Here is a 26664-nt window from a genome sequence, read left to right on the forward strand (position 1 = left end):
CTGGGGGACCCCACCCAGGACAGCTCTTCACCTCAGTGCCTTTTCCCTCTGAAGTTCCCTCCACCCAGAATACCCTTCCCAATTCTGCTTTACCCAATGCACCACAGCCTTTCTAGGCTCATGCCAAAGGTGGTCACTCCCTTCATGAAGTCTTTTCTGATTCTCTCTGGCAAGTCCAAGTTGGTCTGGCCAAGCCCTCTTCAGTTCCCCCACTACTCCTGTACACTGTTACCCCATTATAGCACTTGGGTTTTTTTTAATTTTTTTAAAGATTTATTTATTTGTGCATAAAAGAACTGGGGTATAGGCCAGAGGTGTGGGGGTGGGGGGGTGAGAGGATTCACCAGAGCCAGAGTGGGGAGCAGAACAGGCATGTCTATTCTTTCTAGATGGTGAGGCTTGTGGGCACAGGGACTATGCATCTTCATAGCCTCAGTCCCTAGTAGTGTTCCTAGATTAGATGCTCAATAAATGTTTATTGGACACGTGGAAGGAGAGTGGGTGGGGGTGGGGTGGGGTGTGTGAGGATGGATGGATGCATGCATGGATAGATGGATGGGTGGGTGGGTGGATGAGTGGACAAATAGATGGGTGGATGGATGGGCAGGTGAGTGGATGGTGTACATATGGATGAATATAAAACCGCAGAGGCCATCTGCCCTCTGTCCCAAAGCTGGAAGGATTCTTGTAGACCTTCAGAGCCATATCTAGAGCCACTAAGGTCCAAGACAAAGTCATCTTAGAATGAGGCATGTTAAAGTCTTTCAAAAAAACATCCACTAGCTTTTTTGCATAGACAACTCACATTTTCTGCTCTTGTCGTGTTCTCTCCCACTCATAGACATTTTTGCAATGGATGTAACCTTATTATTTTATTATTAGTCACAAACCATGGGTAATTCACTTTTTAAATTGATTTTGTTGCTTGTTAAAGTGCTGCATCAGCTACTACAAGCACTTAGTTTCCAGTCAGCGTGGCAAAAAGCTCCATGTGTGACCCCAGGGCAGGACTGGGTGTCATGGAATTCTGATATTCATGAATCCTTTTATGGCCCAGTTGGTCCAATGTCAGTCAGCGGTGCTCCCACACAAGAGGGCAGGTTGTGGTACTGTTCCTGCAGGGAAGTCACAGTCCATATTTCACACAGTACGTAATACATCTTGCCTGTTCTATGTGAATATTTAACCATGTGTAGTTTGGTGCTTTCTATAGATGAAAACTCCCAAAATACACCATTTACTCTCAATTCTGATTTCAATCAAATGGCAGTGTTTAGACAAAGGATCCATCTGTGATGGATTGTTGATGTCTGCCCAGAACAGGGAGAGGAGAGCAGTCAGCTGGTTTGCTTTATAAACCACTGATCTGCTATTCTAAGCCACAGGTTACCTGCTCTGCACCCAGATGCTGCAGGCGGGAAAGCAAATCGCAATAGGGAGGAGAGCAGCAGAGCCCACAGAGCCCAGGTTAGGCTGTTTCCTGACCGCTAATCAGCAGCTTTAGGGTTGGGCAGCCCTAGATTGGTACCCCGCCTCTGCCATTTCTGAGCTGTGTGATGTTGGGCAAGTTACTGACTGTCAAATGGGGACAATGCCCTTTAACTGGCAAGGTGTGCAAGGACTGCAAGGACTTTGCAGTATAATACATCCCATATGGGATCTGAAGAACACACGTTCCCATCTTTCAAGTCTCTGCAACACCCTCCACCCGCACCCCACCCACCCAATAACTACCGTCACCCATTCTGTTGGATTCTTTCTTGGGACAAAAGAACACAGGTAGCTGTTAAGAGCATAGAATGCTGGCTTCTCACCCCAGCCCTGCCACCTACGATCTGTGTGGCCCTGGTTGCTACAGGCTCCAGTCTCTGCCATTGGAAAGAATGAACGTACGGATCTGAGGAGGTGTTAGGAAGATTCTAGGAGTCAGCGTAGTAAGCGTTCAATAATACCAGCTACGTTGAGACCATCATTAGTCTACCTGTCTGTTGGGTAGTACCATCTGTTCTCACGGGGCCATCGTGAGGATTGAAAGAGACAATATTCTTCAAAGCTCTTGCCACAGGGCCTGGCAGGGAGCAGGTGGCTCCAGCGAACAGGTGTCACTGTGGTGGCTCAGTCTCTGCCATGACTTTTGCTTCTACCTGATCCTATCCCATCTGCTTTGACCTTGAGGGCTGAACCCTGAAGCCGGACTGGGGCAAGGAGGTAGTAGGGCCTCCCCACTCCCATGCTGTCTAAAGGACACATCTCCCCTGAGACACTGTTGCTGCTGCTGTTACTGACTGATTGGTGGATTTAATTTCAGTTTTTATTTGATTTTTAGTATTGTTTAAAAGGAGCACAATATAATCATTTGTGAACACACTTAAATCACTCGGCGGGATGCAATAAAAACATCAAACTGAAAGTAATGGCTGGAAAAGAAGGCTGTGGTTTCCCCTCCAGTGTGGGTGGTTTGCATGTGTAGTAGCAGGTGGAAAATGAGGGAGCAATCACGGGGCACTTCGAGAAGAAAGAGGACCTCATGAGACCGCCTGCCTCTAGAACCTGGGCCTCCCAGGGCAGAGTGCCCTTAGGGCACCAGCCCTGATAGAACAGAGAAGCACAGAGAGGTGGCATGGAGTGCCCAAGGTCACACAGGAAGACCCTCCCCATCCACCCAGGGCTGATGTGATTTGATGCTGAGCCCACCTCGATGCAGAGCCCTTGGGAACTACCAGAGTGTACTCTCTGACCCTGCCTGGGGCATTGACAGGGCAACCCCTTGCACCCATCCTCTGGACTTGGGATAGGAGAAAGCAGGATGGGCAATTCATTCATTCAACAAACACCATGTATTAAGTACTAAGCAGCTACTATGAGGCCTGAGATCCAGTGAATGGAAGGAGATGGGGTGTGGCTACAGAGGACGATGCCAGTTAGAACAGGCAAGTGGAACCAGCCACCAGACCAATCCCTTGAGTGAAGGACCTTCAAAAGCGCACCCCCAATCTAACAACAAGCACACGTCATCAATGTGCAAGTTGCTTCCAAGTCTATTGTCTCATTTAACCCACAGAGTAGCCCTATGAGTTTCCCATTATTACCTTTTATTTTGCAGATAAGCCAACTGAGATCCAGAATAGTTAGGCAACGTTGTTGCAGGACACAGCCCATCAGTGGTGGCTCTGTGTTCTTCCCGCCACCCCTTATCTGTGCAGCCTGCAGAGGAGGAGGGGAACAGGTTCTGGAGATCCCGGGTCATGCCCTAGGATGGTAGCAGAGTGGGGTTTGGGGAAACAGGATCAGCCCCTCAAGAGCACACCCACATTTTACTCGCCTCTGAAGTCCCAGTGCTCAGCCAGTGCATGGTACACCCCAGAGGCTAATCAAGTCCTACTGGGCTGGCTGGGCTCATGAAAAACCTTCTGAGGCTTCTATAACAGCCCAGACTGTACCCCCACGTCTGTTCCCTGCACCCTCAGAGGAAGCCCCCTTGTGCTGAGTACTTCCTGTCAATGGGAGCATGGCTGAGCCAGGTGCATGCCAATTTAAATTCCCTGAAAGACGAATTACAAAGGAAATGTTTCCCTCCACTCTCCAGGCAGCTTTTTCCAAAGTGGAGGTTTTGCTGGCTCTCAGCCAGGGTCACACTGCCCTCATCCTGATCAGTTTCTCCAAACAGAGAAAACACATTTTGAGCCAAATATTTACATCAGATCAGTTATCTGTGAGAGTGGGAGCCCATCCACTCCCACCCTTTCTCCTGGACTATAACAAAGGAGACACCTAGTCTCAAACCTTGCAAAATTCTGGAGTTCAGCATCTGGTCTAGGCCCTTATTCTATGGAGCAGGTAAGCAAGGCTCAGAGAGGTTACAATTCCATCCAAAGGAACCACATAAGGTGGTGGAACCTCGTGTGAGTGTTCAAGCTTTCTACCATGAGCCTGGGCCTTCCTAAGTCATATTCGAGGGCACTGCAGGGGCCAAGACTACGCATGAAACTCTGGGCTCCCCACCACTTTGCTGGCCCCACAGCAGCTCCCTTGGCTTGCTTATCATACTAACTCCAGTGTATATTTGATTGGAAGGGGGTAGGGAGTCTTACGACTTTTGAAAATCACTCTCAAGAGAAGGGGTTTGTGGGTGTGAAAGACCTGGAATCAGTGTAATTTGAGACCCAGGGAAATGTGCATCATCTGACACATTTGTGCCTTATCTGACACTTGCATCAGATGAGCCTTGGTTTCCTCATCTGTAGGATGGGGTAACAGTCCCAACCTTGTTGCTTGTTGAGAAGAGGTGGGTTAAGACAAGTAAAGGGTCCAGCACGGCGCCTGATGAACACAGAGCACCCGACATGGATCTCCCTTCCTCCCAGAAGTCCCCACAGCATTCCTCTCCCGACACCACCTGTGACATCTCTTTGCTGGTGCCATCATGAAGAGGTGGACCAAACTGCCAGATGCTGGCTTTCTGCCAATACCATGAAGAGAGAGATGCCAGAGCAAAGACAGAGTTACAGAGGAAGTGTGTGCACAGGTCACCAGAGGGGGTTTCTGTGATTCTGGCATCAGTTCATGTGTCTGGGCCCTGATGCAAAGCATGGCCAAGAGGCCCTGTCTCCTGTTCACTGTCCTCTCCTGGAGGGGAGATGAGGCGATAATGGCTCACAGGAGACCAGGGCTTTGGTTTACTCAGCATCTCATCCACCAGGCGTTCTTGCAGATGTTCCATCTTGTTACATAAAGAGACAGAAAAAACATCTTAACATTGGTCCCTAGAATTCTCCGCAGGAAGGGAAAAACGCTTTCTTGGGGAAAATAACTGCGCTCAGGTGAGATTCTGTGAGGGGTGTACCCAGGTGCCAAAACTACAGAGGCTGACATAACAGCTTAACAGTACGTTCGTTCTGTTCCTGGGAAGATAGGAAAGCACCCGAGGAGAGAGGAAGGGGGGCAAAGAATAGATGAAAATGGGGAAGAATTAGGACAAGGCTCAGTGAAGGAGCTGTGCTCTGATCCACATCCCCCTCCTCAGCCCTCTCTGATGTCTGGCGTGTGTTCTAGGCCATGGGTGTGTGGGACTTGGGGGGGGGGTGGGGGAAGGGTTCAACAAGGGGTTGTGTTTCACACCTGTTCCTATGATACAGGACAGAGACTGGGGTTGTCAATCAAGGGTGACAGTGGGGTACATATACCTTAGATTGAAAACTCTCATTATCCCTCCAAAGTAACTAATGTCTGAGAGTAATTCTCGTGCAGAAAGAGCAGTCACAGAGGCTCAGCCATTGCCCAGATCCCCACTAAGTAAGCGGCAAGGCCGGATACAAACCCAGTTGGGTCTGACACCAGAGTATGTGCTCTTAGCCTGTCCCTGGCAGGCCGAGAGCCAGGATCTCAGTCAGAGGTAGTGAGGAAGAGGAAACTGGGCAGACCAGGGTGATAACGCTGCCCTAGACCTGGGAAGGAGCCCACAGAGATATCCCTGAGGCTAAAGAGGCCCAGACTAGGTGAGCGCAGTGCCCAGTCCCTGAAGCAAGAGGCCAAGTGGCTGACATGACAAAGGGGTCAGGAGGGCATCTGACGAACAAGGGGGGCTTCTCTCCTTGTTTCCCTGTCCCTTTCTCTCTGGTGTGCTTCCCTACCAGAATTAACACATTCTTATGCAATCTCTTAATCCTCTGAGCTCCCACTCACAGCAGCATCCCAACCCAAGCCTCAGAGTGTGGACTGCAGAAACCAGGAAAAGCAGAGGGCCCTTGATGAAGGCCTTTGACCCTTTTGGGGGCTCCTCCAGAGAGGTCTTGGCAGCCATGCTGACTGTAGTGCCACCTTCTGGCGCACCTTGAAATCTGCAGACTGGGAGAGCCAATGGTTGAGGAACCTCAGGAGATGTCCTAAGACAGAGAGGGAGCAAACACTAGTACTCACTATAAAATGAAAATGACTGTGGAGAGAAGCCTCAAGACAGCAGAGCAATGAAAGGCAAGCACCAGAGTATTCAATCACAAGTTCTGAGCTCTTTGCTTAGTTCATAAATTTAAGTGATTACCCGAGGCCGCTGGTTTCCTGGCACAGTGGAAAAGAGGGAAGGGAGGATGAATTGTCAAATGAACACAGGAATGCTTCAAGGTTCAAGGAGGGGTGTCTCCTCTCTTCCCGGGCTGGCTCATCTGCCCCACAGCTCCATTCATAAGCGCCTCCCACATTTACATCTGCCCAGATTTTCCCCAGCCCTGGCCCCCATTGATCCAGCTGCCTGGTATCATCTCCACTTGGATGTTGAAATTCTCCAGGAGGCCATAATCCTAAGACTTTTTGAACCAAAAAGAGTGTAGACTTGCTTGTCTCCTGAGCCAAACTGTAAAAAAAGCAAAGAGGGAGCTGAGATATTTGTTGAATGAACGAAAGGTAGGAAAACAAGAAGTTTATTAAAGGGAGGATGAGAACTGGGTCTTGTTTCGTGCCAACAGTAGGTTACAAATACATTATGTTCAAAGCTCTTGGTATCCCTCTGAGATAGCTAATAGTGGGGTGGAGTGGGGGGGTAACACTTCTGGAGAAAAGAAAGTCAAAAAGGCTCAGCCACTTAGATTCTGTGCATTTGACTCATCTTATTTAATCAGAGGAGGGGATTAAAAGCAGGGGAGGGCAGTGTGCAGGTTACCACAGCCACACAGCTAGCCCATGAAGAATGAGGTTCAAGATTCCATTTGTCTTATTCCACTTATTCTCAAGGTAAAATCACAGATTTAGAGTCTATGATTAGACATGGAGCTTGAGAGACTGAAGTTGTCTCATACAACTGCACACCCTCAGCCACCTCTCTTCCCATCCCAGCTGGCTGTACAGTGCTGCTTGTGCAGTCCTCATAATGGAGAACTCACTCTCAAGACAATGATTTTATTATTGGATCATACAAGTAGGTGTAGGAAGTTGAGCCAGAATTTATCCTTCTCTAGGATTAAACAAAGTAATGCACACAGCATGCCTACCACAGTGTCTGCGACATCAGTGATGTTATCATCCTCCTCACTTTCCTTATTACAGCTGTTCTTGTGTCTGTCTTTCCCTTGGGATGCTAGAAAACAAATCTAATTCTTCTTCCCTGAGACAGTCCTTCAGATATTTGAAGACAGTGCTGCAGGGTCCCCCTGAGGCTTCACTTGCCCAGGATAAACAAATACTCCAACCTACTTTCAGACACTCACTGGTAAGCAAGAGTTGGTGCTGTACATGCTGTGACTTTCCCAGCAGCTGTGGTGTGTGAGACCTCAGAAAAGCTTCTGGAACAAACATTGAAACAGCCGCAGCAGGGCAGCTGAAGACAGTAGATCATGACCTCTGACCCCAAAATGGCAGTAGTCCATCATATGGACTTCGCCAGCTATATTCCCACATGGCCCATCCACGGTGGCAACCTGTTTTAGCAGAAGAAAAGGCAATGAGTTCCCCAAAGTTAATTTAAGTCATCTTAGAACCCCCACACACACACACACAGAGTCTTGCCAAAAATCATTATTAGTTCTTCCCAAATTCAATTTGTATATTTATGGATCCAATACTGAGCCCTGAAGGGCTCCAATCCATTTGAATCTAATCATAGACCATCAACCCTACCTCCCAAATCTCCCAGATCCCAAGGTCCAGAGGGGAGCAGTGACTTAGCCAAGGCCATACAGAAAACCAGGTAACTCATGAGGTCCAAAAAATATGAGAGTAATTAGCAAATCTTTATGGGAAAGGAAGAAGGAACTAGTGGCTAAAAACAGAAGAGAAAAGCTCTGAAAGTTGTTCCTTGGAGTGTTCCTCCCTCCCTCCTATGAATTTCCTGGAGTCAGTGCAGTACAGTGTGACAAGCACAAGTTCAAGGTCAGAAGTTCTGAGGTCCATGGCTAGCTCTGCCACTCACAGTTGTGTGATCTTGGACAGGCTATGGAACCGTTCTCCTATTCACTGTTCTTGTTAATGAAAGAAAAAGATATTACATGAGATAGAGGGTTGGTTCACAAAGGCACTATGATCAATTTTCCAAGATGATATAATGATCCTAAATATATTTATGTGCCTAGTGATAAGTTTCAAAAATACATGAAGCAAGAACTGACAGGACTAAGGAGAGAACTAGACAATTCACAGTTAGAGATTTCAACACTGAGCTCTCAGTACTTGATGGATAAATAGGAAAAAGTTAGCAAAGGCACAGAAGATTTGAACAGTACTATTTAAAAAACTTGACCTAATTGCCTTATATAACAATGCAACACCAACAATGAAAGAACTCACAAACTTTAAGAGCAGCACATGGAGCATTCACCAAGATATACCATTTGTTGGACCATAAAAAAAATTTCAATAAATGTTAAAGAAATAAAACCATGGAGACTATGTATTCTGACCATGTGTCATGGAATGAGAGACATCACTACCAAGTCTACAGATACTTTGTAAATGATGAGAAGGTTACATACAACTTTATGTGAACAAATTCAGAAATTTAGGTGAAATGGATATAGGTTAAATTCCTTGAAAAAACACCACTTACAAAAACTAGTACAAGAAAAACATAGAAAATTTGAATGTTTCTAAATCTATTAAAGAACTGGATTCATCATTTAAAATCTTCACACACACGTAATTACCATGTGACTTCATTTGTGAATGCTAGAAAACATTTAAGACAGAAATTGTACCAAGTCTACACAAATTCAAATAATAGAGAAAGAGGATACAATTTATAAATCTTTTTCTGTTAATGAGGCAAGCATAACCCAATACCAAAATCTGATAAGGACATTACAAGAAAATAAATTAAACATAATTTCTCTCATGAGCATAGATATAAAAATCTTCTACAGAATGTTAGGGAATTGGTACAGCAATATATTAAAAGGAGAATAAATCCTGACCAAATGGGGTTTATCCCAGTAATGCAAAGTGAGTTCAGTATTCGCAGATGAATTTATAACATTCACCACATTGAGAGAATGAGGGCCTCCCCGGTGGCACAGCGGGCTGAGCGCTGTGCTGTGAGGCTGTCCAAAGCCTCCACAACCCAGGTTCGATTCCCAGCCCGCCAGGGAGAAACTTGCATGGCGCCGCAGACCTCCACTGTTGCGCCCGCTGCTCCCCTCAGCAGTGTATTTCGTCAGTCTGCCTGTTCTGTTCTCTGCTCTGTCTCTGGTGAATTCTCTCACCCTCCCACGCCTCTGACCTGTACCCCAGTTCTTGTATAAATAAATAAATCTTAAAAAACAAAAGACAAGAGAATGAAAGAGAATAATCACGTGATCATCTCAATAGAAGCAGAAAACACATTTATCAAAACTCAATACCCACTGAAAGGAAAAACTCACTCAACCTGATAAGAAAGAATTTCTTCACTCTGACAATGGCACCTAAGAAAAATATGTGCTTAACATATTTAATGGTGAAACAATGAATACTTTCTTCCTAAGATCTTCCCTATGAAATAAAGATGTCCTTTCTCTCCCCAGTTTTCCCAGCATTCTACTGGAGTTTATAGTCAATACAGTGAAGCAAGAAAAAGAAATCAAAAGAATTAAAGACTAGAGAGGAAGAAAGGATATTCAGTAGTAAAAAGGGATGAGCTACTGACACAAACAAGAGTGCAAATGAATTTCAAAAACATTATGCTGAGAGAATGAAGCCAGAATCAAAAAGAGGACATGCAAACTGTATGATACTACTTACATAAAATTCTAGACCAGAAAAAACTAATTTATAATGAAAGCCAGATCAGTGGTTGCCTCAGGGCTGGGGGAGGGGAAGTGACTGGAATAGAAAAAGTTGGAGTTAGTAGCAATGCTCTATATGTTAATTAGGCTGATTGTGACATTTGTAAAAATTCATTAAATTCTATGTTAAAATTGATTCATCTTATTATATACAAACTATATCTTAATGAAGTTGTTCTTAAACATAGGAAAAATATATTCCATTGAGAAAAAGAAAAAGTAAGCCACATACTATAGGAGATATAGAAAATATTCTCTCTCTCTCTCTCTCTCTCTCTATATATATATATATATATATATATATATCTGACAAAGGACTTATGTCCAGAATATATGGAAAATTCTTACAACTCAATAATAAAAGTAAAAAAAAATAAACAAAAATTTTTAATGGGCAAAAGACTTAAAAAGTCATGTCACAAAGATAACATATATGGCCATTAAGTCCATAAATAGTGTTCAAGATCATCAATCATCAGGGCACTTAAAATAGAAACAATAGGGTAATACAGCTATTTATCTAGTAGGATGGCTAAAATTTAAAATATGGACAAAATCAAGATTTGGCAAGGATGTAAAGGAACCAGAAATCTCATACACTATGACAGGGAATAAAAAGTAGTACAACTGCTACAGATAACAGATTTTTACAAAGTTATACCCAGACCTATCTATGAGTCAACTATTCTTCTACCCTTATACCCAAGGGGAGTTAAAATATATGCCAGACCTCCCTGGTGGCACAAAGGGTTAAGACGCACCCTCTGAAGCTATCCGCAGCTACTGCAGCACAAGTTCGATCCCCGGCCAAGAAACTACCCACATGGCACAGCAGACCTCGCCTGCTGTTCCCCTCGGCAGTGTATTTTAGTCAATCCACCTGTTCTGTTCCCCACTCTGTCTCTGGTGAATCCTCTCAACCCCCACACGCCTGGCCTGTACCCCAGTTCTTGAATGCATAAATAAATAAATCTTTAAATATATATGTGTGTGTGTGTGTGTGTGTGCACGCCCACAAGGTGACTATATTAATAGGAAGTTTTCATAATTACCAAAATCTGGAAACAAATCCAAGTATCCATTCTCAGGTGAGTGGATAAATAGATTGCGTGTACTCCACTGGAAACCTATGCAGCCATAGAAAGGATGGAACTGATGCACACAACCATGTGGATAAATCTCTAAAATATATGGCAAAGTCAGACCCAAAAGAGTCCCTAGTGTAAGTTTTCATTTCTATGGTGTTTTGAGAACAGCCAAAGCCAAGCTATGGTGACAGTATCCACAACAGTGATTGCCTGAGCAGGTGGGGGGTTGATTAGAAAGCAACAGGAAGGAACTTTCCAGTGTGATTAAAAATGTCCTATATCTTGATTGAAGTGGTGGTTACATAGGTGTAAACATATTTCAGATTTTGTTAACTAGGCACTGAAAATATGTGTATTTTATTGTATTTTTCATTCTTCAATTTTTTTAAATAAATGCAAAAGGCTTAACTTGGGGCTTAACACATAGTATGTTTCCAACAACCATTAGTGCCCTCATCCTTCACCCTGCCTATCCCCTCCAGGCAAGTACCATAAATGATAGAACATTGAATGGCCAATGGACTTCTGAGGCTAAGAATAACATTTTCCCCAAAGAAGTTCATCCATAACACTGGAGAGTTGCACAAGTCAGGGTCAAGGAGTATAAATAATACCAAATATGCCTAAATCCCCATTTCACCTGAATCCTTCCAGGTCCAGGTCTGGGGTCCCAAATTCTGCACTCAAGTCATAGACTTTAGTTGGGTCATACTAAGAGATGAAGATGTTAAAATGTGGAAGTGGGAAAGCACATGGCATGTGTAAGACATTCTGAGAAGATCAGAGGTTGCAAGAGAGGAGATAAGAAAGCTAGTATCGGGGGGTTTTTTGTTTTTGTTTTTGTTTTTTTTTTTTAAGATTTATGTATTCATGCATACAAGAACTGGTATGCAGTGCAGAGGTGTAGGGGGGTAAGAGGATTCACCAGAGACAGAGTGGGGAACAGAACAGGTGGACCTACTGAAATACACTGCTGAGGGGAGCAGTGGGTGAGACAGGAGAGGTCTGCCACGCCATGTGGGCTGTTCCCTGCCCGGCCAGGGATCGAACTCATGCTGCAGAGGCTGTGGACAGCTCCACAGCACTGTGCTCAACCCCTTGTGCCACCAGGGAGGCCCAAGAAAGCTAGTATTGCAACCTGAAGTTGAAAGCCTGGAAGGTCAATGGAGTTTAGACGGTCATAGAGCCTATGCTCAATAATTGTTTGTTGATTGAATAACTGAATGCGTGAGCCACTGCTTCTGTCCAGCTCATCCTCCAGGGCTGACTGCTGCCACCTCCTTCCTGTCTTGCAGCTCACATACTTGCCCCCACCTTGGGGTGAGTGCCGATCCTCAGAGATGGGACTCGACTTCTTTCCTGTTTACAGTATCACCGCCTGTAGGATTGACTGTGAGACCCGCTACATCGTGGAGAACTGCAACTGCCGTATGGTCCACATGCCAGGTCAGTGCTACTGGCCCTGCTGGGGACTGTCTGCCACCTCTGTGCATTTCTCACCCTACTGAGATATATCTCATCCACTCCAAGAGGCTCCAAAGGGATGCTGCCCTTGGAAGACTGTTTTTTTGTTGCTTAAACATTTAGAGGATGGGAAAAAACAGTCAGCCAAGAAACCAAGGCAGCATTCTGCTGTTGAAAAGCGTCCAGATGTTTGGAGAACATTCCTTCCAATGCTCAGTATGTTTGCTGATTGTTTGCTGCTCTTACCTTCTTGTATTTAATGTCCAGATATCTGGACACTTGCAATTCTTACATTCCTAATGTACACATGCAAATATCCAGATGTTTGTGGCTTTCATCCAGATGTTTCCCTTCATGCATCCAAATGTCGAGTACTCTTTCAAACGAGGCAAAGTCCATTAACTAGCTAATGAATGTGTGTATGCCGACACTTGCGTCGTTAGCTAACAATGCATGTAGCCATCTTATTAAAGCAGTCAGCATGTCAAAAGCAATGTGCGGGGTGGGGGGGGGCACTGATTTGGGCAAGAAGGGTGGTGCAGCATGGAAAGAAACGTGACTGCAGCTGGAGACAGTGTCTTTGGCCTCTAATTCACCTTCCACTACTCTCCTGCTGTGTGACCTGACACAAATCACTTAACCTCTCTGTTCTCACTTCATTATCTTTAAAACACATCATTAGTTGTTAAAAGAATAAAATTAGGCTAAGATATAAAAATGATTTTGAAACTGCAAACATCAGTGGTTATTATGTTTGTATATGGAGAGAGGAAACCAACGTCCTGTTAAATGAAGACTGTGTGCCCTGTGTGCCCTACTGTGTGCCCTGGCTACTTTGCTATTATATTAAGTATATTTCTACTATTTCACAGTTATACATACTTGATTTAAGTTTATTTAAGTAAATCCTCAAACCAGGCATTGAGTTTCTTAATAGTTGTTTTCTGTTATAATCAATCCTGAAATGAATATCCTCATAGCTAAATTCTGAATTCTTTAATAATCTAAGATTAGATTATTGATCTTTCAATTTATCTCTGAGCTTCCTGGAAGACAGAGCAAAAGGGAGACATATCAGTTAAGTTGTTGTTATTGGAAAAGAAGAGGCATATTAGCATTTCAGCTCTTGAGAAGGGTGTTTAGGAAATAGAGAGGGAAAGCCATCATGGTAGACTCTCACTTTAGCCCTGAGTAAGAGAAAAAATAAAGGTCCTGGATTTCTACAAAGAGGCCAAAGATGAGAATCCAGCCTGGGTGGATGTTACTTCTCTTCTCTGATGCTCACACAGGCTTACCAGCCAGTGGGGTTTCCCCCATGAAATCTGAGCCAAGCAAGCAGTTACAGATTTTAATCATCCCTCCCATGGCACTGTTAGTGGCTTCTCAATCACTCATGTGGAATTAAGGGCAAAGCAAGGAGGAGACTTACAAAACAGCCCAGCTTGCATAAGGCAGGTCCCCCGCCTGGGATCTCACTGACCCAGGGTCAAAGTCCCCCTCCATCCCCATTAGCTCTGACATCCTGAATAATCAGGAGACTTAAACCCCAAGTCTCCCAGGGCTAAAACTGACCCAGAAGTTCCTACTTCAGAGATGCCTGCCCAGGAATTAGTAAGTGCTTACCGCTGCCTCCCCACTTTCAGCCTTCAAGTCTTTCTCACCTATCACCCACCTGAGCTGGATGGATGTGCACAGCAATCTGGCAGAAGTTAGGAGTCAGGAGTCAGCCAGGCAGGTTATGATTTCCTGCCCAAGTCCACAGAGCAGATCAGAACCCAATCTCTGGCTCCAAGTGCCCTGATCCCCTGAACCCCAGAAGACAGCCCCTCCCCAGAATGGGATACTCTTACCTCCCCACCCCAGGAGGGGTGGTGTTGCTGCCTGAGTACCTCTCCCTGTGTTTCTTTTTTGCAGGGGACGCCCCTTTCTGTACCCCTGAGCAACACAAGGAATGTGCAGAACCTGCCCTAGGTCAGTACTGGGGCACAGAGGGAATGGTGGGAGGGATCCTGAGATTGGGACCATGGAGACTTTCCCGGTGTGGGAGGAAGAGAGGGGAAGAGAGAATGGAGAAGGGTGGGAGGATGGAAGACTGGACAGAATGGCCAGGAGAGGGCGATAGAGAGGAGGAAGGAAAGGGGACTGGGGAAGGCATTGATGCCAGTGGGTGAAGGCTGGAAACAGGACTGGCAGAGAGAAAGGCAGGAGCAAGGAAAGAAAGAGAAGGGAGGGCACTGAGAAATGCCGAGGAGAGGAAAGAGGTGGCGAGAGATGGACAGTGGGCATCGAGGCAGCACCTGGATGAGTTTGGTGATACCTCCCCACACAGGTCGGTGGTTCACATGCAGAGGCTGAGGTTATTCTAAGGCAGGCTGTCTGCATGCTCCATTGAGCCCTGGAGGGAGGTGGGAGAAGTCAGGATGGGTAGTGGGTTGGATACCTCTGCTCCCCCTCACCTCCGCCCCCCCCCCCCACTGGAAAACCACCAGTGAGGGAGATGGCACAAGCAAGCTGCATCTCCAGAGCTAGACCCCCCTCCACGTGCCTCTCCCGACCGGGAAACACTTATAATCAAGATAAGCAGAGAGAATGTTTTAAAATCCTGTGGACTCGAATTCATTCAGCAGCTGCACTTGCTGGAGCTAAGTGGGGACAGCTCTGGACCCACACAGCCAGGTGCTTCCTGGAGGGCTGGAGGGGGTTTGCTGAGAGGAAGCAGGGCTGGGGGCAGGGTTGTGCCACTGGGATTTGAGGGGCAGACTTCCGATGCATGCAGACCCAAGCTGTTTTTGGAATAAGGAATCAACAAAACCCATGGGTAGCCAGGAGCACTGAGGTGGTTGGAGGAAAGAGCAAGGAAGGAAAAATAATGTCTAAATGATTTTCTAAATCGAAGGGGAGAAGAGAGGGAGAGGAATGTTCCAGGCTGGGTGGGGGATACGTTGTCTCTAGGGAAAGGCAGTGAGAATCTTTGCCTGTGTCCTCACCCAGCAGGCGAGAAGGAAGAGAAGGTCGTGAGGGAGCCCCAGAGGGAATACCACCAGAGCTTCGGATTTCAGATAAAATGGCCTCCCACATTTGCCTTTGATGGGTGGCCCACCCTGCAGATGAGAACACTGAGGCTGGGAAAGGAGAAAAAACCCTGGGAAAACAAAAGGGTCAAGACTCTAAAAGTGGTCTCTTGAACGATTGACATGACAAGTAAATGAAGCAGAAGGAAAACAGTATCAAGAGTAACAGACAAAGAGCAGGCCCTTTCTTGGGAGAGCTCACACCTTATCAACCTGTAGTAAAAGCCCACTCCCCTTCTCTCCAGCACCCCCAGACCCCTTACCTGTGATGGCATCTCCTTCTCAAAACTGACTTCTCTGCTGCTGGACAGGGCCCAGGGGCCCCAGTCCCCACACCTGACTAAGCCCCTCCTCCCTCTCCCCACCAGGTCTGCTGGCGGAAAAGGACAGTAATTACTGTCTCTGCAGGACACCCTGCAACCTGACCCGTTACAACAAAGAGCTCTCCATGGTGAAGATCCCCAGCAAGACATCAGCCAAGTATCTCGAGAAGAAATTTAACAAATCAGAAAAATATATCTCGTAAGCTAAGGGGGCATGGTGGGTAAGGGAGTGGGGGAAAATTAATCTGGAGGAAAGTAGGCGCAGTCAAAGCAGAGGGCACAGTTAAGCAGTTAGATCCATTTAGCAGACATTCACTGCCAAGCTCTGTGCTCAGCACTCAAGACAAAAGCAGAGATGATTAGGATGCAGTGCCTGCCCTGAGGGAGTTTACAGTCTGGTGGGGCGATAAGTGAATACCTGGACCCTATATAGGCTAATACAGGTAATAAAAGAGGTGGTTGGCTGCACCTCATGTGAGGATTTGGTCCGGGAATGCTTCAGAGTTTTTTTTATAGTATGTATGGAAGTTTCCCAGCAGACCTTGCACATTCTGTTCCCTCTGCCTGGAATGCTTTTCCTCTCAATTTCACCTAACTGCTTCCTAACTGTGCAGGTCTCCTCTCAAATACCATCTCCTGGGAACCCTAAACTAGGTCCCTCCTGTTATTTTTCTCTTGAAACACTCTGGTGTTTCCCTTTATAACACTCACCAGAGGATGTAATTTTATATTTGTGTGTGTGTGTATGTGTGTGTGTGTGTTTCCTTGTTTACTATCTGCCTGTGCCACTAGATTGAAGCTCCTTGGGGGCAGAAACCTCTCTTAACAGGATAAATGAATGAAAGACACAAGAGAAGAGAGTATTCCAGGCAGAGGTTCGGTGGAGAGAGTAGCGCAGGCAGACAAGAGAACCCAAGATGAAGGTGGACGCATCAGAGCAAAAAGGTCCCAAAGGCTCAGCTGGGTGGAGGCTGGGGTGCCAGGAGTGGACTTTACCTAAAAGAAGAGGGGGCCCCTGAAGAGTTTCAAGCAGATGAGGGACAGGCTCAAATTAGTATTTAGACCAGCGCTCTCCAGCACAAGTTCCTGTGACTTCTGACATGGAGGCCCCATGTGACTGTGGAGCATTTCAGATGTGTGACTGCGGGACTAATAGTAGTTGGATTCCACTGCGGGACTAATAGTAATTGTTTTCCACTGGAATTGGCTTAGCAGTTGTAGAGAGATTGTTCAGGCAACAGTATAGAGGACCGCCGGGAAGCCAGATGGGCTGAAGGGAGCCTGATAGGAGGCAGTTGCCATAAACCAGACGAGAGATGGCGGCACTTTGGTGTCTTGGTGAGCCCTGAGTGGAGAAAGGAGGCCTTTCTTCTCCCTCCCCAGCCACTGTCTCCTGCCAGCACAGCCACCAAATCCCATCCTGGGGCAACTTGGCTCAGTGGGCTCAGAACAAGGGGCACTGAGGACACTGAAGCCTCAATCGTTGAGGGAGACAGGGACTCACAGGAGGTGCCAGGCCTGCAGCTCAGCAGACGTTCTGCAAGCAGTGATGGCTTTTCCTGCCAAGATGTGTCTCATTAACACACCTGCTTATAGAAGCCCCAAGGAACCCCCGCCAGCCAGATAGTGGTTTGCTCCCTAAAATCCCTATCACTGGCAGCCGGCTAGCAATGCCAGGTAGGGCTTCCTACTAGGAGATACTTGTTATAAATCCCAGTAGCAACCCGGGCTGGAGGCCAGGCAGGATTCGTGGAAAGGGGGCAAAAAGAGGGTACAGCAATACAGGGCAAAAGGGAATCGCTGGCATGTGCTCCAGTCCTACAAAGAGCATGGGGCTGGGAGTCAGGTTTCAAGCTCTGTCACTAACCGACTCTAACTTTGGGCCACTTGATTCACTTCCCCGGGCCTCGGTTTCTCCATCTGTCCCATGGAAGCTGTGCCAGATGATCCCTGTGGATGCTGATGATTCTAACCATGTCTGGTATTTACCATTCCTTCTGCAGAGAGAACATCCTTGTTCTGGATATATTTTTTGAAGCTCTCAATTATGAGACAATTGAACAGAAGAAGGCATATGAAGTTGCTGCCTTACTTGGTAAGTCGAAGAGTCAGTTACACAAATTTCCACGTCCCATGGGGTGGGAGGGAGGGGCACGGGCGGGCAGACAGAATCAGAAGCTTCCTGACGAGTCCAGCTTGTAATTCACGGATCACTGTCCAGGTCCTTGCAGTGTGCCTGCCCCAGGAGAGGAAGGGCTCCAGGGTGGTGGAGGTTTCAACCCAGTTTGTGCCCCAATCTAGGCCTCAGTTTCCCCATTGACATAGTGAGGGGGTGAGCCCTAAGGTCTCTCAAGACCTTCCCAGTGCTGCCCTCTGGAGCCCAGGGCTTCTACCTGCTGGTTGGAGAGTCCTGGTGCCATGCCTGGAAAAGAGCTGTCAGGTGGAGGGAAGGCTGAGTTGCAGGTGGTGCCCAGGCAGCAGACACTGTGAGAACCCCCGCTGGAGCCCCCACTGGGAAAACAATGTTGCTGCATTGAGAAGGCCAGGTGTCCCCCTCCCCACTGAGTCCTTTGTCAGAAACACAAGGAGGATCACCTGTGCCCAGATAGCTGCAAATCTGAGCCTCCCACAGAAGTTCACATCTGTTCTCCTTACCTCTTTGGTACATAATGGATGCAAGGAGCTCATTTCAGCCCTGCCCCAACCCAGCAAAAAATCCACAAGACCCCTGCGAGTGAACAGTTAAAAGACCTGCCCATGGGGCCCTTCTCCCAACTCCCACTCACTCTCAAGAAAGGATCTGGAGCCTGTCCCTGCATGGAGGTGCGCTGTCTCTGTGAGCTGCACCAGGTGAGAGTGGCATCCTGGGGGCGGGGGACCCCCGGCCTGCAAGGACAGAGGCCAGGCTGCTGCATACCGCCTGCACACACATTTTCCCTGTCTGTGAAATGGGTGTAATAAAACCCACTTGACAAGTTTGCTGTGATGGTTAAATGCAATAAAGCTCCACCCACAGAAGACCCATAAGTCATTATTCCTGGCCCCTGGACAATCACTATGCCAAGGACCCAGGGTCCAAGTGGTGTCAGACCTGGGTTCTGGGCACCATTTGAGCATTTCTGTAGCCCTCCTGGGAGGCTGGGGATTTGACGATAGCAGGGTCCCAACAGGGTTAAGGTGACTGTCACTTAGGCCTCAGAGCCCATGTGACCAAAGCGACTGAGCCAAGAGACTCCTGCCTGCAGTCAAGGTCATGCACCTTGTATGCCCTCTCACCCTGCCCTGTCACCTCTGTTTCCCAAAGAGGACTCTGGCAGTGCCTACCCACTTCCCTCCCCTCCCCTTCGTGAGCTCACAGCCCCACACACCCACACTGAGCCATGAATCTGTCAAGGAGAGCTCATCTCAGCATCAGACATATATGAGGACAAGCATGTTCCCAGCATCTTGTTCCCACCCAGAATAGCCCGCTGAGAAAATCACGCTGCCATCTGTACCTCGCGATGAGAGCCAGTGCCACTTGCAAACCTTCAGCTGGCAGCCCAGTCAGGCCCTGCCCACCACCCACCCTCACCTCAATGCACTGCACACGTACTCACACTCCTCAGAGTACACCCCTCCCCAGTCTGTACGCACACCCCATGGAGAGACACACACACTGCACACACACCTGCTCAGGCCCACGTGCGTGCCACATAGCTGGAGACCCATGCTTGCACACATACCCACACTCCTGCCTGTCCTCCAGCACACCTGTGCGTGCTCAAGCAGGTTCTGCACACTCCAACACACTATACACACAGCCAAAAAGCCACACTTGCCCTCAGTCACACTGCACACACACACAGACCCACACCTCACACCTGGCATGTGCAAACATAGGCACACCCTTCCCGGGAATGTCCCCAGTAAGGACACTGGAGAGAGCAGTGGGGAAGGAGCGGAATGGGGGGCCATTTTGGACCCAGCCCAAGGGAAAGCCCTCTCCCACTACTCTGCTCCTTCATCTGTGAAGGGATTGGGTGTCTCTTAGCGGGGGAGGGGACAGAAGTGCTCATCAGAAAGTTCTCAGACAAGAAGATGGCCCCAATTTCTGGTAGGACTGTACAGCCTCCCCCAATAGCACCCCCCACTCCCAGTGCTCTCCCAGCCCAACCCCACTCTGCCAGTGATTACGGCTGGGAAGGATGTCACAGTCACCTCCTCTAACCCCTGCCCCAGCACCTCCACCGCCAAATGTCCTTTGCAGGCTAGCTACTGGGATGGCCAGGGCTCCTCAGGGCCGCCAGCAGCTGGGGCTGTGCTCCAGACTCAGCCCTGGAGCACTCTGCGCCACCACCTGCTCCTGGGCCAACCATCTGGGGCTGCTAGGGGTCAGAACCCCTTGGAGAATCTCGTAATAGCTTCTTAAATAGGGAGTCTCCCTATTTAACAAATACCCAGCTGCACACACATAGCATTTTGCATCCAACTTCAAAGGGTCTTCAACACTCTGCTGCTGCCACCGGAGAAAGGTACCCAGACCTCAGTGGGCTGGGGAGCCACCTGAATTTAAAAATTCAGACTCCCACCCCCAGCCCCAAAACCTCTGATTGTGTAGGACTAGGATAGGCCCAAAATTCTACATGATCACTAGTCTCCCCGGAGTTGGATGCGGGGGTATCTGAAGACCAGTCAAGGAAGACATTATCGAGGGTACCGACAGATCCCAGGACAAAACCTTCCACTCTAGACAGAGACCAAGTTGAACACCTGCCTTTGGGAGGGGAGATTGGGCTTCCTCTGCTCTGATCCCAAGAGTGAGAGGTGCCCCAAGATAATCCTGAGGGTCATGTCATGCTGGGGGTAGGGGGTGGGTGTCTCTTGTGCCACTGCTCCCAAGACCCCCACCAGGCACCTGACCCACATGTTTCAGGCTAGACTGTGCCCTCAACCAGGGTACAGACCTTGCACATCTTGCCTCTATTTCCAGCCCAGAGACAGAGCAGGCCCATGCCCTGTGGATCTGTGTGTGGGCCTGCATGTGATTGTCCCTCCAATAAGCATTCAGGTTAGTTCCAGCCCTACTGGGTGCTGAAAGCCATCCACTGTGAGAGCTGTGCAGTGCAGAGGGCTTGTCAAAGACTGGCCTTCCGGAAATTCTGTGGGGACTCAATCTGAGGGGGTGGGGAGAAGCAAATATTGTCCCAAAAAATGTAAAAAATGATAAATGTTAAAATAAAAAAAATTTAAAAAAACAAAATTCGTCCTCAATTCTCCATGCTTTGGAAACTCTATCAATTTTTCCTGTTAAATTGTACAGTTTAATCAAATTATCGTTCAATAAAAGCAATGGTTTATACACTTAAAAAAAGAAAAGAGTGGCCTTCCAGTTACGAGGTCCAGGCTCCCCGGGGAGGGGACCATTCAGAAAGTCTGGATTCTGGGTTCTTAATCAGCTCACTCTAACCAGAAGCTGTATGAGTAAAGCCAAATCATTGGTCTTTTATCTCTCTCGCTCTCTCTTGCCCTCTCTCGCTCTTTCTCTCTCCAGGTGATATTGGCGGTCAGATGGGATTGTTTATTGGTGCTAGTATCCTCACAATACTAGAGCTCTTTGATTATATTTATGAGGTAAGACTTGGGATTGCTCATGGGGAAATAACCCTGTGCATGTGCCCTCATCCTGTCACAACGTACAGAAGCATAGAATGGGGGAGAAAACCTCCCACCCAGTCCCTGCTTTCTCCTCTCTGTCCAGGGATATTGTCTATCACCCCGTCCTAGGCGTGGGGGAGGGGTGAGAAGAAAAAGACAAGGCAGCTGGAAGGCCAACTCTGAGCACCCCCAAGGTGAAGTCAGGTGTGGTGGCTTCATCAGGAATGTGTCTACACCCACATACTCACCTTACACACACATACACACACATAACTCACACAGTTATACCATGCACTTATACCACACTGATGCACACTACTCACAAATGCACACACATGCCACATGCACACACATATACCACACTCACAGCACACTACTCACAAATATACACACCACACATATAATGCATATATCACATAGACATGCATATACCACACATGCATATACCACATACAAACATCACATGTACACACTCATGCACACCACACACATACACCATTCCCATGTACTTACACCACACTTGCACACACTACTCACACACACCACACACATGTACACAGTAGACACACACATCACTCATACACATACACCACATTCATACACACACCTGTCCCCTGGGTGGCCTGTCACCTGACTGGTCTTCTGTGGTTCAGGAAGGTTTAGAGAAAAAGCATTTCCCACTGAACCTCATCAACCCAGAGCAAGAAGAACAAGGACACATCAGTTACTTCCCGCTGCTAACAGTCTGGGGAGAAGCCCCCATTTAGAGGCAGCTGGAGGGCCTCCCTTGTAGCCTAGGGGTTAAGTCTCACTCAGCACTATCACCCTATCACCACAATGGTCTGAATTCAATCCCCAGCCAGGGAACTAACACACATGGTACAGCAGACTTCTCCTGCCTCTCCCATTGCTCCCCTCACCAGTGTATTTCAATAGATCCACCTATTATGCTCCCCACTCTGACTCTGGTGAATCCTTTCACCCCCTGTACATCTGGCCTACGCCCCAGTTCTTCTACATAAAAATAATTTTTTTTAAAGAAGAGGCATCTCAGCACTGTGAAGCTATTGGCAGCCACTGCAGCATGAGTTCAATCCCCAGGCAGGGAGCTAACCCACACGGCACAGCAGACCTCTCCCTGGAACAGAACCCCTAGAACAGAGCCTCTGAAAACTTCTCAAAAACAGACAAAGGCTTTGGCATTGAGGTTCCTAGTGTTCACTGGCCTTCCTGACTACATCCTTCAGATCCAGGCTGGCCCACTGTCTCCAGAACCCCTAAGGCCCAACAAAGTCCCTAGGACCATTTGCATCTCAGCCCAGCAAATGGAGACTGCAGAGCTTGGTCTGCCTTCCAGAGAGGGCTGTTGGTAGCCAGTGGACACTGGGAGTCATTTTGGGGAGCTGGAGCACCCCTATGATCAAGGTCCTCTCATACCATACCCTGCCTCTCAGCATGGTGACTCAAACCCAAATCCAGTCCCAGAACCAGATTTTATTTTGCTTTGCTTGAAAAGCTGTACATAGTTATAAAACTTTGAACCACCAGATAGCATATTTTATAACTATCCTTTATTGCTGAAAAATAAACTGTTGGGAACACAGGCATTCCTTGTTGCTGGGCCTAGAAAGTGATTAGTAAACATGGCCCCCAGACCAAGCCTCAAGAAGGGGTTCCCTAGCTGTGACTGGGGTCAGATGGGGGCCAGCCAAGGCAGCACATACCGCCACCCACACTCCCACCCACAAGGGAACCAGTTCAACCATGAGACAGGGGCCTACTTGACCTCTTCCAAGCTCGAGATCCTGCACCAAAACTCCTTTGCAGTCAAAAGATTAGGCAGGGTCCTAGAGCTACCAGGCCAGGCGAGGCCCTTGGCTAGGTATATACAGCCCACAACTGTGGTTCTGTGGTTCCCCTGCCAAGCCAAGTGGAAGTCCCCCATGCCCCCAGCCTGATCACCCCTCTGCTTTTCTTGCAGCTGATCAAAGAGAAGCTACTAGACCTGCTTGGCAAAGAAGAGGACGAAGGAAGCCATGATGAGAATGTGGTAAGGGAGCTCCTGGGTAGTGGGCTGGTTTGCTCCTCTGGCTTATCCAGGCAGCATAGACCCAGATATTGGGGCCAAGACAGGAGGGCTAGCTCATCAAACACCTTTCCTTGGCTTGTGACACTCTGTCAGATCCCAAGTACGACTCAGACTTCTCTCTGAGATTCAGCGCAGAACCAGGTAGGAAGCCATGGATACAGCAAAAACCAGGAGATCCTGCCTGGCCTAGTGCAGCTTCTGCAGGCCAGAGGACTACTCCCCTTATCCCGTTTCTTGGAAGCACACAGAGAGGCTGTGTGTGTCTGTTCCCTTATTCCACAGGGTGGTCAAATGCAAGCAGGGCCATCCCTGGCGCTGTTCTCCCTTAGAAGGGGACATAGATTGTGGGTCCCTGTGAATTTGATAGTAGCAATAATCCCCCGTGACTCCTATATGCATTAGGCACCGTGTTGGTGTCTGAGAGTGCCAGGTCAGTACATTCATAGAGTCACCTGTTTTTAGGTCCATTTTGTATTTGAGGCACTTGGGGCCCAGGATTCAAGTTCACACATATGGTGAGTGTCAGAGCTGGACATAAAGCTCCCTAACCACTGTCCTCTGCTTCTCCTTCCAAGAGCCAGAGTCGCAGCTCCTCTCATGGATGCTCATCCTCCTGCCCAAGCTCAGCCCACTCCTGGGCCAGGGTCTCAGTTGACTGGTGCAGGTATAGCTGACCCTCCTCTCTGGCTCGTGACAATCAACCAGTCCAAAATGGGTTCTAGCCCCTCCCCCTATACAGGCTCCCATTTCTGTTCCAGACACTATTTCTCTGCTCGTCTCCCAGGCTAAAATTCTTGCTTGGGTTCTCTAGGCCACTGCAGCCCCTGCTGAACAGAGGGCAGGTTCTGTAGGAAGGGCAGCACACAAGGGCTCAGGTCCTGCAGTCTGCTGACCTGGCTGGACCCCAGGTCCTGCCTCCTAGCTTCCTGCCTGGGGACAGTTGCTCACCTTCCCTATCATGGGGTCTGTGATGATCTCATGGGGCTGTCATCGGGTTAAGTGAGACCATGCCTAAAAATCCATCACTGTTGCCTAGTTTATGGTAAGTGCTCAGCAAACGGGGTCTCACTTCCCACCCCCACCTTCCCTCCTGCTTCAGAATGTCTCAGAGAAGGAGCTTCTCCTCTCCTTGCCCCAACCCCATCTGCCTCCAATCTCCCCCAAAATCTCAGCACTGTCTCCTGGTTAGTCTCTCTGCTCCCATCTCTCCCAGCCTCCCATCCACCACAATCTGGGGACCCCACCGAGGACCCACGGCCACACTCAGCCCTTCCCTGCTCAGGGGCCTGAGAAAACTCCCTGGAGCCAGGCTAGCTTAAAGCTGGACAGCTGTGATGAGCTGTGGTCTGGCTGCTGGGGGTCTCTGGTCTTCCTGCTGAGCCTCAGCTAGAGACCGCTCCGATGCAGCTGGCACATCAGGGGACCTCTAGGAGGGAAGGTCAAACCAGCGGCTAAACCCCATCATCAGGGAGTCCCACGCCCACCCCAGGGGGACCCCTAGCTGGGCAGTGATGAGAAGGCTGTGAGGCCCCTGGAGCTGCCTTATGCCCCAGGATGGCAGAAGTGCACGTGAGCCACATGGGCAGGATGGCTGCGCCTTCCCACGGAGCAGAGCCCATGAGAGGGACGGAGGCTGGGCTGCGGGGGCCTCGCGAGCAATGTTTGCTGAACGAAGGTAGACACTCACCTTCCCCTTCCCTCCAGAGCACTTGTGAGACGATGCCAAACCACTCCGAAACCATCAGCCACACTGTGAATGTGCCCCTGCAGACGGCCCTGGGGACCTTGGAGGAGATTGCCTGCTGACAGCCCTCGGACCACCTGGCACCCCCAAACCAGCCTTGAGGTCCAAGACCCAGGTCAGGGGCTAGCAGGATCACGTGGGATGGCCCCTGAAGACGGAAAGAAGCAAGAGCCCCCTATGCACACATAGCAAACTATCTGCCAAAACCTCGCTCCGGCCACGTCTGACATGACATGTCCTCGGGCCCGCCGTGCGTCCCTCTAGGAGAAATGAGTCACGCTCTGGAACTGTCCCAGAACCAACCTGCCATCACATCTCACTGCCAGATGTATAAAGCACCTGCATGCTCAGACTTCTCACGGCGCCACCCCACGTCTGTCTGTACATGACACACCTCCGCGCGGTTTCCAGCCTCCACTCTGCAGCCACGCCAGGGAGCGGGGTCCAGCCCCAAAGTCACCCCAAGGCCATGCCGGAATCAGAACTGCACAGCCCCGAGGGAAACCGCAGAACTCTCAACTACGTTTGGTCCTTGTGTAGTTTGTGAAGGTTCTTAACCTACCCACGACCCCCCACACGCCCCAAGCCGGTCCACAGTGACCGGGGCCAGCCCCCCCATCCCGGTGCCTGCGATGGAGGCACGTGGCCGGTGACTCCGTACTCACCCCTGGCACCACGTCGTTCTGCTCTCCCTGTGACACGCTTGTACAGTCTGGTTCTGTTTATTTGGAGGGGGGGTTTGTTTGTTTGTCTGTCAGAGGTCTGTTTGGTTTCGTTTTCTGATTTTTGGTTTTGATGTTCTGAGGTTTGGTTTGTTTTTTTCATTTTCTTCAGCATTTATTTATTCGTGCTTCGGATCACAGTCATATTAAAAGCTGGTCTTGTGGAAATGACTGATTTGTTCCTGCCCTTCCCCCACACTCAGTGTCTCTCCCTGAGGGCTGAGGAAAGTCTGCACCTATCATGTCAAAACCAACAGATTATAGGAACAGGAACTTTGCTGCAACAACGCCTGCCTTTATAAAATGTGTACACTTTGTATTCTGTTTTAAACTTCCTAGAGCAGTTGATTCCAACCTCGTAAATGAATTCATGATCCACCAACAGGAACAACCACGATCCCACTGTCCTGAGCCCTAGGACATGAAGATGGGGTGGGGGGGTAGGGAACACTGGCCAGACCTGAAACCCACAAAGTGGCCTCAGGTTCCCAGCTCTTCCGTCTCTCGTCCTGACTCCTCCTGACTCCATCCATAGCCCCTATCATGGCCCTCCCTCCCACACACCTGTACCCTCTCTGTACCCCACCTCTCTGTTCCCCACCTCCTCATTCCCATCAGACCAACTGTCCCTCCAGAGGACACATCTTCATTCTGCCTTGCTCCTCCAACACCTGAGAAAACGTCCAGGTAGGAAAGAAGGTTTGGAGGTGCCCTGGAAGGGGGAAGAATGGGGGCCTTCAAGACCTCCTGGGGCAAGAGAGAGCTTCCTATTCTGGCAGAATT

General features: G+C 48.6%; 1 protein-coding gene across 2 annotated transcripts in view; it reads left to right on the forward strand.

Moving 5' to 3' along the window:
* The window catches only part of ASIC2 (acid sensing ion channel subunit 2), a gene marked incomplete at both ends in the record, with an annotated part of 1051485 nt that extends 1026264 nt beyond the window's left edge, over positions 1-25221 (forward strand). For both annotated transcript variants that reach the window (XM_084237518.1, XM_084237517.1), the window contains 7 exons: positions 12127-12277; positions 14210-14266; positions 15735-15888; positions 17693-17784; positions 21223-21302; positions 23308-23376; positions 25120-25221. In XM_084237518.1, the coding sequence (XP_084093644.1) occupies positions 12127-12277; positions 14210-14266; positions 15735-15888; positions 17693-17784; positions 21223-21302; positions 23308-23376; positions 25120-25221 (705 nt within the window). The remainder of the gene's footprint in view (positions 1-12126; positions 12278-14209; positions 14267-15734; positions 15889-17692; positions 17785-21222; positions 21303-23307; positions 23377-25119) is intronic.
* Positions 25222-26664: the final 1443 nt, after the last annotated feature.

The sequence above is a fragment of the Talpa europaea genome, assembly GCF_964194135.1.
Source record: "Talpa europaea genome assembly, chromosome: 7".
NCBI lineage: Eukaryota > Metazoa > Chordata > Mammalia > Eulipotyphla > Talpidae > Talpa > Talpa europaea.